Genomic DNA, 18,571 nt, shown 5'->3' with positions numbered 1-18,571 from the left:
ACTGGAATGATTTCTCTCACTGGCAGAGGGCTGACAGCTCCAAAATGATAAGGGGAGCTGGAGGAAAAAATATTGATTCATCTGTCAGCTTTGCTCCATTAAAATGAAAAGCAAAAGAGGGGGAGAAGCAGAATGAAAGTGTTGCATCGCAGATTAAACATATGATGCAAACCCAAGGTAGAGGAGAATTATTCATGGGTGGCAGAAGACAGGGGAGAAAGTAAACCACGATCATACTACGGCAAACATTTTATTTGGGTTTACATCTTCTGTACAGTTAAAATAGGGAAAGACTGTTGGAGCCAAAATAATTAACACAAAAAAGATTCTTGTACATGTTTACAATGGTGTGAAGTGAGAAAAAAGAAAAACAAAAAAATGTTCTCCAAGAAACATCCACATTACTTTGTTCTTAAGGCCTCTTTAAACTTTCACTCTCTGCCCTTCATATTATCGACAAGGATAACGTTGGAGCATTTAAAATAGGATCCATTCAAAAAACCTCCTCGGCCTAAATATAGCCTTTCTAAACCAGCACTACAAGGCACGGAAGAATGAGAGTCTTGTGATTCTGTAAATGTAAAAGATTTAAATTTGCATTGAATCTTCAGTTGCTGGCATTAAGGGACATTACAGTGATTTAGTATTGCACCTTAATGAAATAAGGACAGGTTTACAAAGTTGCCTACATCTTTTGGTAGGGCTGTCCTGCCTATAAAATCCTACTCACTCAGTGTGTTTTCTGCTCCTACTGGAAGCTCGACATGTTTTTTTGGTTTACTTCAAACAAAACTAACCATCATGCTGACATTTTAGTACTACAGATTATGGATATCAGGACAAAAATATTTTTTAAACTTTGCATCATTTACTCAATTTGTCTAATATTTGTGTTTACAGATTTTACCAAATAATCACTATTATCAAAATGCTTATTGGTGTTAACAGTAATCTGATATGTGCTATGTTCCTGAAATAATTTGAAGTCAGAATTTTTAATTAGTCGCAATTGACTATAGAAGCAAAGCATTAGATTTATTTTTTCCTCACAAAAGGATATTTTTTTTCAGGTTAAAGTCTTGCCCACACTCCTGGTCTCAAGCAGCAGGTACAAATATCCACCAATCAGAGCCTAGGACTGTAGAGTCGACATCGCCTGAGAGGTTAAACATGTGAATCACCACTGCTCATAATTTCCAGAACATATTATGGAGGCTGGTGTGGAGTAAGAGGATTCTGTTCAGAGACATTTAAGTGAGCAAAGTGGATGACATCATGTCAGAACTGGCTCAATAGCCTCCCCATCAAAAGGCATTTGGGGTTCCAGTAGAGTTCAGCAAAAAAGTTTTTTTTATAGTTTTTACTTTAATGTATTGAAAATAGAAATATAAGACCTAATCTCCATTGAGGGTTTAGGAGAAAAAATCTGCTGAGACTAACCAACCTATAAATACAGGCAAATACGTTGCCATTGTTGCAATAATACTGTCTGGTCCACTGCAGCTCAGTAGAAAATCTATGGCCTCTCTATGCTGTCACACAAGCATATTGTATTTGGTGTGTGAGTCAGGGAAAAATAAAGGCAAAGATTGTACACTAGCTTCAGAGGGTATAACATCTGAGTTCAAAACAAAGCCCCAAATACATGCACAGAGGAGAGATGCTACAGAACAGGCTACTGTCGATAGCAGAATAATCTAAAGCCTCCTCCTGGTGTCGATGCAGTGGTACTGTAATCTGAAGAGGTTACTTCCTATGGAATCATATGGATAAACCGCAAACCACAGCACAGAACAGGAAACATTGAATTCATGCCACTGTGACTGCTTTTAGAACACCGATAGTGTTTCAGTCTGATATGTAACTAAATTATTTATTTTTTATGGCATTATAAAATTAGTCTCCTACACATTAAATGTAACTGTGTTTATTTTACCAAAATGTACAAAACTATGATATGCGTTTATATTTGAAAGAGATTTACATTATTAAAAAAACTGTTTTAGAAGCTTTTTTGTGCATGTTTGGATCAGATGACCACACCAGCTATAAAATAAAAATAATGTACGTTCACTGAACATTAAGGCTTTGTGGTTGTGTTCAGCAGAATATCTGATCTTCTTCACTGCATTTGAGTGAGGCAGTTCTGTGGATACTGTGTAACTAATTCTTCACTTAACTGACCAAGAAGCTATCACACTGATTATCTTGGTGTTTCACAGTGGAATGCAAAAGAGGCACGTGGCACATTCCCATGGGCATTATTTAAAGATTCTGATAAAGAGCATTAAATAGAGGACTTGGTCAATTACGTTAACACAGAGCCTGTATCCGTCACACTTCAGTGATGTATAAGTTAAACTCAGATCACTGCTCATTTGAGAATATTTTTATGTACAAACACTCCTGAGGTTCCACACCAGCTGATTCTGTGATCTCTGTTATTCATGCTCCCCTTTGTCTCCAAAGTTCAACAACAAAGTTCATCTCTGCAATCAGTCAACTTTATCACACACTTGTAAAACTCTATGGTTGAAGTCGTCAGCCTGGTCAGCGTACACGTAGTGTCCAGCTCCACGGATTGTCTGCAGACAGGATGGAGAACCGGAAGGAAAGCAGGTGATTAAAACAATAGGAAATACACAAGAGACGTCATAAAAGAACAAGTCATGTTTTTACTAGACAGAGTTGTGTCTAACAATTTATTGCATTCACTAAAAAACAAAGAAAGAAAGAATTGGAGCAGCTTTTCTTTAAGAAACTATGTAGTTGGCTAGGTTTCCTCCATCCATATAGCATGATGGTGCCACCACCATGCTTCACTGTAGGGATGGTTTTATCCAGGAGATGAGCAGTTCCTGGTGTTCAACAGACAGTGCTTAAAGCTCTGTCCACATACTAGTGGTCTCTCAGTAGACCAGAGAACCTGGTCTGAGCCTAAGCAGGTCTTATAGCTTTTACTCAGCAGCCTCTGTCTAGCTGCTCTACCATAAACACCTGACCGATGGAGGCCTGCTAAGACGGTCATCCTTCCAATCAGGTATTTTGCATCTCTAAGGTCTGTTTAAAGGACTATTTGCTGACCATAACTCACCACACACACATAGAGGTCTTCAGAGAATTCATGGGTAGTGTTTTGTCCTGGCATGCAGTGTAGACCGTAGGATTGCTTAGACCTTATACATGTGCCTTTCTTAATTATGTCCAACAAATTCAGCTTGCTAAAGGTGGACTTCAGTTGAAATTCTGGACATGTCTCAGAGACAGTCCAAGTTAACAGGATGCATTAGACCACAATTTCAGCCACAACCCATTGTCTCAATAATTTTGTTAATGACAGTTCAGTTTGTGATTTTTACAAAATTGGGGGAAAAAAATCTGAAAGCAGGTTTTCTTTTTGTCAACACTGGACAAAGATTTATGCACAAAAAGTGAAGGGGTCTGAATACTTTCCTAAGCCACTGCACATGCATTACTGTATGATTATATATACACTTACATAATTAGCCAATGCCCTAGTGCGAGTGTATGATGGGACAAGATACACAAAAGCTATATGAAAAAGAATACAAATTTAGCTGTCTCACAAGTTTGTGTCACAGGTGATTGGGCATAACTTGTTCGTGTGACAGATGGATTTTAGAACTAAATCTTTACTGGTTGAAGATGAAGAAGGTCAAGGGGGTCACAGAAAATATAGTGATAAGTACAAGTAATTGTAGGAGGGAGAATTTTAGATTTCTTAAAAAAACAGTAGCTGCAAATGTTTGTAATGGCTCTTTTTACTTTGTATAGTCTTAAAATAGAGAGAGCTTCATTTTTGATATACCCAAATCCATTACAACCAAACACATTTGATTTGATGTCCAATTAATCAAGTTGAAATCTCAGCAAAAAGTTAAAAGTAGGCTTTTCAGTGAAAAGTATTTTACCACATTTCTTACCATGCAGTAAGTTACACAAATACATTAAATAAGAAATACAAGACAAAATTTTAGCCAATACTGAGATTTTTATTTTTTTTTTAAATGTATAAAGAGTAAGGATAGAAGAAGGAGAGCAAAGAATGTTACTTTAATAAACTTACTATGATCTCCACATGAGAGTGTGGTCTCATGTCTTTGATGCTGCTGCCTGAGTTGCTGTCTATGCTGGAGCGGGAGCCGTAGATGATGGTGATGGGGATGTCAGGATGCAGCCGGTCTATCCTATGCAGCATTGGCCTCTTTGCCCAGCCATAGGGACCAGTCATGTTCTTAAAAGCCGTTTCTCCACTGGGACAACACAACAAAAATGAACATTTAATGGGCACATAGTACAGGATAGAGACATTTAATTAACTGCTGTGCAGGCATTGAATAAATTACTTTCATCACAGTTATTAAGAGGAGTAGCATTAATGAGAAGAAGACAGACCTGGGGGTTTGCACGTTGAGGTGGTAGATGTACTGTGGCACGGTGTCATCACTGAACATGGAGGAAAACTTCTTCTTGAAGTCGGGTCTCAAGGTCTGGACCAGAGTGGGACCTGCGAGTTCCACAGAGAAGCAAGTAGCCATGAAGACATGAGGCAGCTTCATGGCATTTTGTAGGATTATTAGCTAAGAGGAAGGTTGGAGGATCAGGAGTAACCAGGGCTTGATTTCATTTCTATTCCGAGTTGAAGCCAAAACGTTTTAAATCAACATGAAAAGATTGGTTTTATCGTTTCACAGCCTTTAATCATCAGTACAGCTGGTTTTATGAAGAGAACATTTACAATAATACAGTATCATAGCTTAAATACTATTAATATTTAATGTCCCATCTCTCTTTTGTCTTAAAAAACCCTTATTCAACTATTTCGCGATACTTATTATGAGCAGTTTCATTCAGTTTCATATTGCATGCATTAATTTTCTTTTTTCTATGCTCCAGATGTTCAGCCACTCTTTTACATGCATACATCTTCTGGTCTCCATTCTTCTCTTTTATAAATAAAGTAAAATATTGTGATTGTCAGCTCTATCATGTTTGATACAACTCTATTTGTTCTATTCCTTATCATTGTGCCTTTTCCCCTCTGACCACATGCCACAAGAGGCACCGATTTCTCCTCAGGGATCAATAAGGTTTTATCTAAACTAACTGGTTGCATGTTTGCTGTCAGAACTGTGGTGCTGTGTTGTCTTTTACCACCTTACTTCTCCAGTCTTACCCAGTGGTCCTACCAGCCGTAGACCAGCCAAGGGGTTGAAGGGCCTGAAAATAGCACCAAGGGCTTTGATCCACACAGGGATGGGGCGGTCAGGCTCTACTGAGACCGGACGCTCAGGGAAACCCCAGGGTTCCACCAGGATGATGTGCTTCACTCTGTAGGTTGGACACCAACAAACACACATCAGTTCACCTGTTCTTTGTTGTTTAACCCACCACTGAGCCTTGCCATGATGCTACTCTGGTAATGCCTAGATGTTAAATATGAAGCTTTATCAGTTTAGTTCTGTCATGTTTCTTTTCCTTTCCAATTTTTTCTTTAATTTACAACCGGTTTCCCATCAGTCATTTAAGATAAGGGAATACAGTGGTGGAAAAAAGTTGTCGACAGACTTAAAATTTTACACAGTCTGAAATATTATCATGAAATATTTGTGGAAAAAGCTTTTTAGTGTTTCTAAAGGTGTGGCTGCATTAGACAGACACAAACAAATAAAAATTCTATGTTTTTTTGCTTATTATTTACAAGAAAAACTAACAAAATTAAATTCTACCAACATGACCCAATATTTAAAATTTCTTATTTTTATGGAACCAATCCATTTTAAGTTCTGAATGTTTTTTTCCTTAGGATTTGTTTAGTATTATGGCTGTGATTGTACTAAAAGAAACTGCACTTGAAGACCTAGGAGTGATTCTTAATGCAATACACATGCAAATGCATGGGCTGTCTGAAGCACTGTATAACATTTAGCTGATAAAATCTACAGAGCCTGTGACTCAGTAAGACCAAGCATCACAACCGTCCTTTATGACTAGTAGCAAAACCAATTGCACAAGTGTTAAATCACATTATTTAAAAAAAAAAAAAAGGTACAGACGAATCTAGGTTTATTGATATGTTTATGAACACATCTAAGTTACAATTTGCAAACATGTTTTGTAATATAAAATTGTGTACATAATGTACAGAACCACTTACAGCAGGTATAGCAGATAAAATTCAAGCTGGACTGACATTTACTTTAGAGATGTTTTTGTAAACGAGCAGGTCGTTTTCTATTTCACCTCCAAGTAAGTGGATTTGATATTACAGCTGGACTGAGGAGCTGATTATATGCTGTCTAATGTCATGCGTTGTTGCTTTAATGGACTGTACCGGCAAAGACTGTGCCACATTACTGTTCTACAGTCCATGTGGTCAGTACAAGGTTTTGTTATCCACCAGGAATGATAGTAGAAACTAAGAAAATAAAACATAAGCAGTGCAAACTGAATTTTCTCGTAATTCAGGGACACCTTTAGTATTTTAAGCAACACAGATAGACTAAATGACTAAAGGTAATGTCAAAGGGTTGCTCACAGTAATACAAATGAGAGAATTCTCATCAGATTGTGATGCTCCTCTCACCTCTACAGAACATTTTGCAAAATGTATTCTGATTCATTGGATGTAGACTGGGGCTAAACGCCTGCCGTTTCCACGACCAATCACATCTGGCTTTTTTTCTCTCCTTCCACTATCTGCGTTACTGTTTTCAGAATCCCCTTTTCAACAGGAAGCAACAACAACACATCTGAACAGTGCCCTTCACGCTGGCAATGGGGAGTTTTGAAGAAGATTTGGATCATGCAGTGCAGCTTGCCTGCTTGTTTATTATAATGGAATTAGATACTTCAATGACAGCGCTTGCCTCGAGTCGACACATGAAACAAAACAATACTCCCCGACACTTTTTGGCAGTGGCATGGTCATGGCATCTTGAGCCTAGCACCAACATAATTCTGACTGAGTGGAGGAAATACAAAAAAGCCTCAATGTTACTTTCCCTATAGCAGAATCACACCGAGCTGCTGTGGAGCACAGTGGAGATACCGTAGGTCCGGCTATATGAGACCAGGCGAAATGTGAGGTCAGGCTTGTGGTATTTATGATCAGAAAAGAGAAAAAAAGTGAAGTAAAATAGTATGGTGAATACCTTACAAAGTCATACAGAACAAATCCAAAGTCTCCTGTAGACTTTGAGCAGGTACTTTACAGCAGTGGGAAGAAAAAAAATCCCCTTTAACAGGAAGAAACCTGTGAAAAACTAGGCTCAGGGAGAGTTGTAATCTGTCTTGACTGACTAGGGCTAGGTTAAAGTGGATATGTATTCAGCTTGATTTCCAAATACTGTAAAGTCGTTTCGATAATGTGCTTAACCTGTATTCATAGCCTGTCCATGTGACCGCTGTTTGACTGTTGTAGCGATGATAACATGGTCCTTGATCGAAACAGCTCAGGTTAATACAGTGCTGCTGTTGTTGCCCAAGCTATGAAAATGAAAGTTGTTTTTCACTTTAATATGTGAGATATGAATGAATAGCTGTACATTCGTCTCTGCGCGTCCAAGGAGCAACTGTCCTCACATCCACTGAACACCACACTCAGGACACGCTGCACCAGATGCCATGCAAATCTCTGCCAGCTGCTCTACACAATCTATCATGACACACAGTAAGAATGGTTTTTACTGTAGGACCTCAACAGTGTAAGTATGCACCAGGATTTCTCCTTAGGCCATAACATTAACAAAAAGCACAGTTCAGCTTAAATAAGGACATACGTATGTCCCTGATCAAGAGCATCTCAAGTTATAACTTAAAGGCCATTTGGAACACTGAGATAACAATAAGAAGACAGGAAGAGGGAGTTTTATTCAGCGTTACTGATGATGGAGGGTGATAAGGGAATGAGGACATTTTATCAGACGTCCCTTAGGGAGAGCTGGGCGCCTGCTGGGAGCTCAGAGCTGGAGACGCAGTGAGAGGAGATGATTCAGGAGAGATAGAGTCTAGTGGGAGGAGAGGGAGGCTTGGAGGACACTGCTGTTATCACGAGCTGCCAGCACCTACAGGCACACCACTACAGCTGTATCCTGTACCCATACTGGCATGTTATACTACAGTCATGTTAACAGCAAAAGGGCAGAAGCATTATTCAAAACACTGTTCAGTGCAGAGTCATTTTTCTCCTCTGAGCAGAACCTGAGGCAGGTTCTACTTCATTTGTTCTTAAGTCTGCTTACTATTAACACATTAAAGGATTATTCAGATTTACTACAAACTTTGGTATTTACTGTGCAGTCTCCACGCCAGCTCATCTTGCTCCTACCCAGTTTAAATCTGTACCTGTTCAGGCTCATATAATATATGAAGTAAAGGCTTTGGAGGAATTTAAGAAAAGCAAATGGATGTCTTTGTGTTTGGTCAATGGATTCAGAAAAATCACCCATGATAGATGCTTCGAACATAGACGTTGCTGCAAAGAAGCAGCAAATTCTAAAATGAGGATGCTTCACACACATCTTCAGATCTATAGAGTCTCCACAGCTTCAAGGTGAGCACCCAAGATTAGTGCCACCAATTCAGCATCTGACTGAAGGTGAAATATGGACACACAACCTCACCTTCCTGAGTTACTGCATTGAATATTGGCCAGAGAAGTGTTTTTGCAGGAAATTATGATGTCCCAATAAGGCTAACCTTTGGCCTTTTACATCTAAAATGTCATCACTTCATCATCACCTGAGTTTGGGCTGAAAACATGTTTTATTAGGTCAGCATCACTTTTAACCACCAAGTTCTAATGGTTTTTATTGAGGCAAATGAAATGTTTGCGTGAAATTTGAAAAGAGCAATTACGATCACAAGCCACATCTGTCACCATGGCAGCGGCAGATGAAATAACAGCGCTACCCAAAATTTCCTGCTAGACAAAGACTAAGGAAAATGTGTTTTGTTGTGACACAGTTATGACACAACCACTGAATGCATTAAGCATCGTGAAAGAGTAGCATTTTTTGGTACACAGAACGCAGATGAAGAATAAGAGCGTGTAGAACAACATTCTGAAAGAAGCTTCAGAGCAGAAAAGGTAGGAATCCCTTCTTCAGGTCAGAAATTTACAAATAAAAAATTCAGTACAAACAAGTTCCAAAGATTTAAGAGTTGCAACCTTACCGTTAGGGTGAAGTGACAGACTTTGTATCAAGGTAACATATATACAGCTATTTATGTGATCACAACCATATCTGTGGGAGGAATTGTGATTCAGGTTGTGGATTGTTATTCTACTCCAAACACACCATTATATGATCTTCTGGCCAGCTTGCCCACCATGATGCTTTGCTACGTTCTCCAGTTTGCTGCTCAGTAAGTAGTGTATAGTCCGACTCATTGGCCGTATTAACCTATCTTTTTTAAAAATGGGAGGCATAATGATAATAATGTCTTGGATAACTACAGCACATAATGCTGAACTGTGTCATAATCAATGCCAACATTTGTCACTTTTAACAATTTAATGACAAAATTCTCAAGCTGGGATATTGTAGATCACATTTCTCAAGTCTATGAACGAATTACTGATCTAACTGCTGAAAAAGTTCAATAAGAAAAAGAGTTTGACCTTTTATAGTGTACTTCACTGCTTCAGTAAATATTACAAGCTGAAAGTTGAATTGATTGACTGATTATGTGACCAACGGAGAGTTAATACAGGTAAAATCTTATCGAGAGCCAAAACACCAAACATCCTCTGGAGCTTGTTTTTCCAGTTTAAAATATTTTTCTGAAGTTTTCTGCTGCATAAAGAAATAAACTCAGTTTCGCTTAGTTTTTAAATGTTGTTCAGAAAAAAGCTGGAAGAAAGAAATTCATAACAAAAGTAATTGCAAATTGCAGCCCCAGGAAAATCAAGATAAAGTCAGTAATTCTTATATATAATTTAGTGATAATCATCATGGTATTATTTCATCTGTCACTCACTCCTTCATTTAACAATTTCTTTGCTGACCACCAATGAACATTTGGAAATGGTGAGCTCCTGTGCAGTGCACCTCATACACCCACAATGTAAGGCTAAAACAACCTGACTCAAGCTAATGCCACAATTCTGATCTTAAAATATTTTTAAAAACCTGCCATACTTCAGTATTAGTCAGTAAATGCAAATCCTTTAAAGTTTCAGATGGAAAAACATTCACATTTCCTGACTTTAGTGCACCAAATGCAGCCCATATCAACAAGATCAGCAGCAAAGAATGACTGATCCCTTTTAAATTACTACAGAAAGATAAGAGAAATCCCATAAGCTGCACCCACCTGCCTGGATATCGAATAGAATATGCCACAGCCAGGTATCCTCCCAAGTTGTGGCCAAGCAGTATCATGGACTCCAGACCCATTTTAGTCCTCCACTGCTCAATAGACTCCACAAACTGATCCTCTGCTCCCTGGGCCTCTGTGTAGAACAGAGGTCTGGTGCTCTGACCGAAGCCCAGCAGGTCTAGAGCGAAGACGGGTCGACGCTGGGAGAGAGCATCCAGGTTCTGAGCCCAAAGACCAACACCACCTCCAAATCCATGCAGTAGAACCATGGGAGTTTTACTTTTAACACCCTCACTGCAAAAGGTAAGGGTCCAAAGCAGATTGCCACTGGAGATGGGGATGAACTGTTTGGTAAAAGCACTGCTGACACCTGAAAAGAAAAGAAAGCACAAGAGAAGAGAGGAATATAGAGGTAAAATTAATATAAGTTTAAGATTATTTCTTCTGTCTCTAGTGTAGCAACACTCCCCACGATTTAAATATTCTGAGCATTATGATTCACTGAGGGTTTGACACACTGCTGTAACAGCCTTGTCTGATTGTGTTTTGGATACAGCCGATCCATTTTCCACAAAGCTGTGATTTGACGTAGAGAAAGCTCTTTTTTGCTTAGAATAACAAAGGAACTTTTGACCTTCTTCTTTAGTTCTGATAGCAAGTTTCACTCTATCATAATGCTAATTAGTCAGTAATGCTCTACTGGAAACTTAAAGCAAACTAAACAGGTGAACAGTGGCGGCAAGTGGAAAAGAGTCAACATGACCAATGGCACAAATTTGCTTACATTTGATTGCTAATTTTTAAATTACACAGAGTCAGAATTAGTTCTTATTTTATTTGTTAGAATTTGTGTTTTGAAATATTTCTACATCCTCAAAGTTTCTGATTTCTTCTAGGTTTGACATGACAGATTTTTGACCACCATGTAATAAAACGTGGAAGTTATTTGTTGTGGGTTTTGTGATGCAAAATAAAGTGCTGTGGTGACAGACCAGGAGATGTCCAATATGAATGAGTGACCACAGCTGGAGTGTAAACGGTTATGGTGGCACAAAATGGTAATGGTAAATTGCTAAATAAAGCACTAAAACACACTAAGATGGTCTGATGTGAAAACTAAAAGTCAATTAAGAAGTAAATCCTTACATCGCAGCATGCTGTCCTCTGCAGTCTGCAGCTGGTTCATAGACGTGGGACACCATGATGGCAACCAGTTGGGGATCCAGCACCACCTGCACACATGCAGAGGAGAAATCCTTTCATAAGTATGGATTGGTTCCCTTAATTTCTTCCATTTAAGACATATTTTTACTGTATATATTGCATATAAACAACAAACAGGTGCTCTGGTAACCTGACGGTTAGCTCTTGTGCTGTCTCACTGCTCCACCTCTCTCACCTCATTTCCTCTGCCTCTCTGCCAAAAACTTATGAAAATGAATAAAAGCATGAATGAATGTGTAGCATTTTAATTTATTAATGGCATGAAACGTAAACTTAATTTCATCATGTTTTGTCATCATGCCCAAACCAGACAAAATGTCATTTCAAACAGATGAAGGTTATCCATCCATCCATTATCTACACACCGCTTCATCCTCATCAGGGTCATGGGGGGCTGCAGTCTATCCCAGCTGGCTGAGGGTGAAGGCAGGGGACACCTGGACAGGTAACAGTCTATCACAGGACTACATATACAGACAAACAATCACACTCATATTCACACCTATAGACAATTTAGAATCACCAGTTAACCTCAGCATGTTTTTGGACTGTGGGAGGGAGCTGGAGAACCCAGAGAAAACCCACACATGCACAGGGAGAACATGCAAACTTCATGCAGAAAGATCCCAGAGACATCTTTCTGCATGAAGTTTGTATGTTCTCCCTGTGCATGTGTGGGTTTTCTCTGGGACACGAAGCGGGGATCTTCTAGCTGCAAAGTGAAAACAGCTAACCACCACGTCACTGAGCAGCCCAGATGAGGATTAGGTGAATGAAATGTTGTTTTTGTGTGGATGCTATGGAGGATGTGATACTTTCATTCTGGTTTCATCTTCATGATATCAGAAAAAAAGCTTGTATTGTAATTAAACGCTGTGGTTCTGTTGGGTAACAATTCATATTGGACTCTGGTGTCTTCCTGCTATGTTATACACAAAATGATAAAAAGAAGATGTGCTAATAATTTTTGTGGGATCAAGAATTATTCATTTAAGAATTATGAATGGAATCATTCAAAGTTAAGGCACAAGTTTAAAAAGCACATCATAAATCAGCAGATGACTGCATCAGAACTCTGTGTCTAAATGGCGACATTTATTGTGAGAGCATCACATCTCATGACCTCTGCATCAGCTGCTTGATGTGGGGAACTCTGTAGAAAGCATACAGTCAGTGCTTGTTTTGGGAACACAGATCTTCCAGAACACAGAGAGGGTATTGTTCTGGTGAGACAGTGGAGAGAAAAAACCATGGAACCATCAAAAAAATCCACAGTGCCTGGAGAACATTGGACAACGCCTAGACGCTAGCTTTAAAAATCAAACAAATCACCTTATTTACATTTGATAATTACAGCACCAACAATAATTACTTAAAATCAAGAGATTAAAGTGTATGGACACAGCGGTTTGCCACAGAAACTCTCACTTTGTCTCTCTCATTGACTGTCCCTTCACTGCCCTGTGTTTTCCCTTCTGTCTGTGGATTGGCACGGTGTCTGAAAATGGAATAAGGGCTAAAAGCCTTCAGCTAAAACCTAAAAGTAATCCAACTATTTCTCTACAACTCAGTGAGGTGTTCTGTCTGTCTTCACACACTTCCAGTGTCACTGCCTGATCTGAGTAACTGACATCAACAACAAATGATTTATGAGTAACTTCAATTCAAAATAAAAGAAAGACAAACTATATAGCTGATACTGAGGTAAAACATGAAATGCTTTACGTATCACTGTGTTACAACTAATGTTACAAAACACTGCTTGGTAATTTGAGGAGAATGCCACAACAGTCACTGCTGAGGAAAGAAATGAAGCAGCAGCAGTGGTAGAAATAGGGAGGCAACCTGGTCCTATCAGGCCTTAACTTCATTTTCTCCTTTCCACAAGCTTTTAAATCGGTGTCATGAAACAAACTAATTTCACATGACATTCCCTACCACGTCCGTGCACAACCCTCCCACTCCCTGCAGCATTAAGTAGTAAATGTTTGCATGCAAGCCAAATGATGGCTTAATGTGATGCATATGGTGTGTCTTATTTAGTGACAGACACAATCATTGGGAGACTTTTACGGGTACAGTGCTGTGAAAAAGCCCTCATGTTTCTATTTTTGTATATTTCTTGCACTTAAATGGTACAGATCTTCAAACGAATATTTATTTTCATTTAATATTAGACAGAGATAACCCACAAAACTGAAATGCTGCTTTACATGATGATCTAGTCAAAATGTATTGAAAACATGTACCACTCTTGTGAAAACGTAATTGCTCCCCTGAACCTAATAATAACTGGTTGGGCCTCCCTTGACAGCAACAACTGCAGGTAAATGTTTGTTGCAGCTTGTGTTCAGTCTTTTACATCACCATGGAGAAATTGTGACCCACTCTTTTCTGTAAAATAGTTATAATGTGGCCAGATTTGATGGTTGTTGAGTATTAACTACACTTATAAGGCCTTGTCACAGCATCTCAATTAGATTCAAGTCCAGACTTTGACTCGGCCACTCCACAACCTTAACTTTGTTCTGTTTGAGTCACTCAGAGGTGGACTTGTTTATGTGATTTGCATCATTGTCATGCTGCAAGAACCCATTTGCGCTTGAACTTTAGATCATGAACTGATGATGGGATATTCTCCAGGAGGATTTTCTGATAGAGAGCAGAATTCAAGGCTCCATCAGTTATAACAAGTTGTCCAGGTCCTGTGGAAGCAAATCAGCCCCAAACCTTTGCACAACCACCACACCATGTTTCACTGTCGGTAAGATGTTCATTTCATTTCAGTTTTATCTATAGTGCAAATTCACAACGTATATCATCTCACAGTGCTTAGCATAGTAAAGTACAGACCTTATGAATTCTAAGCAGAGAACGAAAAACCCAACAGATATTTTTTTGCAAATTCCAAACAAGCCTTTATGTTCTTATTGGTTAGGAGTCGCTTGGACTTTGTGAGAAAATGGCATCATGGAAGAGGTGCAGTGTCTTCCTTATTGTGGAATTTTGTAGATGGACAAAACAAATGAGGCCTACAGTTCTTCTGAGGTTTGTCTGGGGTATTTTGTGACCTCCTGGATTAGATATCAACGCACTCTTGGAGAAATTTTGGTAGGCCGCCCACTCCTGGTCCATGTTTTCTCCAGTTGTGGATAATGTGGTTCTCTGGAGTCCCAGAGCCTTAGAAATCACTTTGTAGCCTTTTTAAACTGATTAATGGCATTGATTTTATTTTGCATATGTTCTCGAATCTCTCTAGAACGTGGCATCGTGCGCTGCTTAAGCTACTTCACAACTCCAGACAGGTTCTATTTAGTGATGCAAAGCCGTTTGTATCATATATGATGCATGAGTTGCTGAGACCTCTATCTCATCAACATGATAAGTAATTTCCCTAAAAACCTTTTGCATGTAACCTAAGCATGTTTTCTGCCTACTTGTGCATTATCATTCCACTACTGGCAGCTGAAGTCATACTTTACCCTTTTTCAAAATGGCTACTTTCATAAAATCCAGGCATGTAAATACATATGGGATTAGTCCATATGTTCAATGTGAGAATCTACTGGGAGATGGAGAAAAAGCTTCCTGAAGTTGTTGTTCTGTTCTTTCTTTTAATTTTATCTATTATTACATATTTTTTTTTGTTATGAAGTGTGTCAGATCACTCAATGCTCTTAGTAGACTGGAGCAAATGGAGTTTCACTGGAGAATGTTGTGAGCAAAAAGTTGCCCAAAACGCCTAATGTATCATATATGATGCAAACAATATATCATAAACAAAATGGCACAGCAATTTTTTTTTGGATTTTGTTAAAAGGAGTGATAAACTTGTCAATTCCAAAAATGTAGAACTTTCCGGCTATTTTTTGATGAGTCAGGCTTTACAGGGTTAAATTCAACAGCCCTGGCAGTAACCCTACGTTGGTGTGGATGGTGAAAATGAACCCAAAGGCTAAATGAATTTGGTCCTTGGTAGATGGGTAGCTCATGGGGAAATGACTTTTTCACATACAGCAAGGTGGGTCTGGACAGCATTTTCCCTTTGAGAAATGAAATAATCCTTTAAAAACTGCTTTTTGTGTTTTCTTGGGTTATCTTTGTCTAATAAAAGTAGTCTGATGGTCTGAAATGTGTAAGCGTGAAAGATTAAAAAAAACATAAACAAGAAGATATCTGTAGGGGGAGAATATGTTTTCACAGCACTCTACACTACTGGTCAAAAGTCTTGAGACACTTTGTCATTTAAATAAATAAGGACCTGTCTCAAACCTTCTGACCAGTAGTGTCGATGTTTTTTATGTTTATACAACACTACAACCAGTAATGGTTGAACACAAATGTCCATTATGTATCATGTAGTGTTAAACCTAGCCAATATGTCTGTCACCACAAAGTCAATTTGCAACTATTTTGATAATTAATTAATTGGCCGAGTCAGTTTTTCAAGTCAAACATTTCCTGCTGAAATGTATTTTTTTTAAAAGCATGATTGTTAAATGAACACTTTTCCAAAAACCTGAAAGTAAATCTTATTGCACGACTGTTGTATTAAACTATATGTACACCTAACAAACTGGCAAATGTAGGCATTTATGTCCTATCTAGATGCTGGAAAGTGCATTGTGATAGCACCTCAGTAACACCAATTGCTTGATAAATCACTGAGTTATTATCTTGTAGGTTCCTATTCTCTACCAGCAGTAAAGCTAAACCAAACTTAGGTGTATATTAATGAGGTTTCTCCCTCAGAAAAATACATCAGTCTGCATGAATTGGAAGTTAACTAAAATAGTACTCAATTTGTGACTTAAATATCCCATATTGTTAACCTTTTCAGCATTAATGAAAGTCTCACATGACCCCAAAATGTATCTTCGAATTTCTCAGCTTTAAATATTGCAAATATAGTTTAATTGTTCTGTAACTGGTTGTTTCAATGTCTGTAGCTATAAATACAGCTAATCTGCTGCTATAAATGCCCACATCAATAAGAACTCTCTTAAGGTCTGTGATTGACAGCTGACAGACATGACTGTGTGTGAGATCAGAACCTTCTATGGCTTAAAAAAATGTATTTCCATCATAAGTTTGTATATCGAAATTATAGTTATAAAATCTGTATTTTAACACGGCAAATGAAATAGCTGTAAAGTGATCTCTGGCTAGCATACAGCCTTAATGTGTACAATTCCAGGCACTATTTCATATTTGTTTCATAACTTGTAGGTGAGAACAAATTTATTGGGAATGGCTGTATTAAAAAATATATATCTGAGCACAAAGAGCAGGAATTTAGTTAACTGATGCAAATGAGTGACACAGCCGTGGTTAGGTTTAACACAAGCACAACAGCCTGCATCTGTTTATCGGCAGAAATCAGTCTTAAAGTTTCTATCATCTCTGAATGTCCCCAACATTATAATTTCCACATAGTTCTGACCTGTAGGTATACAGTCAAAGTTAAGGATTTTCCTGTTTTTGCGGTGACATGACCACCAACAATAAAAGTAATCCATCAGTACTTCAGTTCCTCAGATGCTTCTGGTGCATGAAGACTCTTGTGTTCACTCTAGCGGCCAACAGTGGAACATTTGGTGTGCTTTGACCGGCTGAGACCTTTCAGAGTTAGCAAAATCAGCTCTAGAAAGAAAACAAACCTAGAGGACTGTGAGGCAGCAGAATATTTTGTATGGGTCACTTTGGAAGTAGCAGACAGTGAAGGAGCAGGTTTGTGCAAAGTTTGAGCTGAATGACTATCGGTTCATTCACTGGAATATAGTAGCTCAGTAAAATTCTTACTGGCTTGTAAAGCTGAGAGGCTAAATGGCTTCACATCTTTTACTCACATCTCAAACTACAAAAACAAAATAAAAAATGGATTTCCACCATATGAGGCCTACATCCAGGGTTAGTGGGGTCACTGTGTGGATGGTAAGGACCAGCATTACCTTATTGTAGTGTCCACGTATCTCCACAGGCTGCTGGCCAGGCTGTGTACACCAACAACAGACACCATTCTCTGAACAACCCTGAGGCCAGAACACATTGAAACCAGAAGCGGTTTAGGGCAAAGGACACTGATGAGAGAGCAGTTACCAGACAACACTGGTGAATCTCCAGAGGTCAACAGTAAAACATGACATTAACACTTTGTTATCTCCTCTGAAAGATTATAAATGGTTGATTAAAACGAACTTTTGTACACAGAGTCCATTTATTCAAAATCTACAGAAAGATGGAGAACATAATATATTCAACACCATGTTTCTGTTTAGTGTCATAATACTTCTGAGCATTTTGTATGTGGTCGTGATATTTGATCACTCAACCAACTTAGATGTTTTCTTAATTTGTTATTTATGTTGTTAGAACAGCATGCAGGTCGTTCACTTAGGTTATGTTTATGTTGTAAATCTTTAAAACCTCTTTCAACCATGTTAAGACATTTTTGCACCTGTTTCCAAATGAAAAGTGGATAAATTACTTATGTTTTAGTGCCACTGAAGAAACATAATTTCATAAATGGCCACAAGACTCCTTAAGGCTCCTGAAAATATCCTCAATCGTCTGCTGATTGAAAAAAACATTACGAGCTCTGGCCCGAATACATGCCAACACACGACAGGCAGCAACTGTTTACCTCAACTTATTCACTGCCTCTTGACAGCTTATTTTAACTTCGACAGCTTATGACAACAAAATGTGGGTACTTTTTGGAGTTTAAAAGAAAACAGCACCACCGTCACATGAATGAACTGCTGGATAACATATCTGCATAGTTGTGGTGATAGCGTACTTCAACATACACAGACATGAGGAGGGTCAGTGGAAATACTCACCCTCTGTTTGCGGTGCCCCCTTGCTCAGCCATACTCCAACAACCTCTGAGAGGCTTCTGTCGATCACATGGTCACTGACACAATCTGACGCGAGTTGATGTAATTAAGGGCATTTGATTTAAAATTAGTGGCAATTCCACCGAGCGGTGCTTTTGCTA

General features: G+C 38.6%; 1 protein-coding gene across 3 annotated transcripts; it reads right to left on the bottom strand.

Annotated features, from left to right (window-relative positions):
- Nucleotides 1-234: 234 nt before the first annotated feature.
- On the bottom strand, nucleotides 235-18,549 carry abhd5a (abhydrolase domain containing 5a). Of its 3 annotated transcripts, none has more exons than XM_051956433.1 (9): nucleotides 18,414-18,549; nucleotides 17,523-17,603; nucleotides 11,937-12,035; nucleotides 11,494-11,579; nucleotides 10,342-10,717; nucleotides 5,198-5,352; nucleotides 4,417-4,528; nucleotides 4,088-4,274; nucleotides 235-2,585 (listed from the first exon to the last, which is right to left on the bottom strand). In XM_051956433.1, exons 1-9 carry the CDS (start codon nucleotides 18,443-18,445, stop codon nucleotides 2,496-2,498), a joined length of 1,218 nt encoding a protein of 405 aa, XP_051812393.1. In that variant the 5' UTR covers nucleotides 18,446-18,549; the 3' UTR covers nucleotides 235-2,495. The 3 variants fall into 3 exon arrangements, with proteins under 3 accessions (XP_051812393.1, XP_051812394.1, XP_051812395.1); XM_051956434.1 differs by having other exon boundaries at nucleotides 11,937-12,008; XM_051956435.1 differs by lacking the exon at nucleotides 11,937-12,035 and having other exon boundaries at nucleotides 18,414-18,548.
- Between the last annotated feature and the right edge of the window lie 22 nt (nucleotides 18,550-18,571).

This window comes from Acanthochromis polyacanthus, chromosome 12 (assembly GCF_021347895.1).
Source record: "Acanthochromis polyacanthus isolate Apoly-LR-REF ecotype Palm Island chromosome 12, KAUST_Apoly_ChrSc, whole genome shotgun sequence".
Taxonomy (NCBI): Eukaryota; Metazoa; Chordata; class Actinopteri; family Pomacentridae; genus Acanthochromis; species Acanthochromis polyacanthus.
Note: the sequence above shows the minus strand (reverse complement) of the source record. Positions and strands in the feature narration are given on the sequence as shown.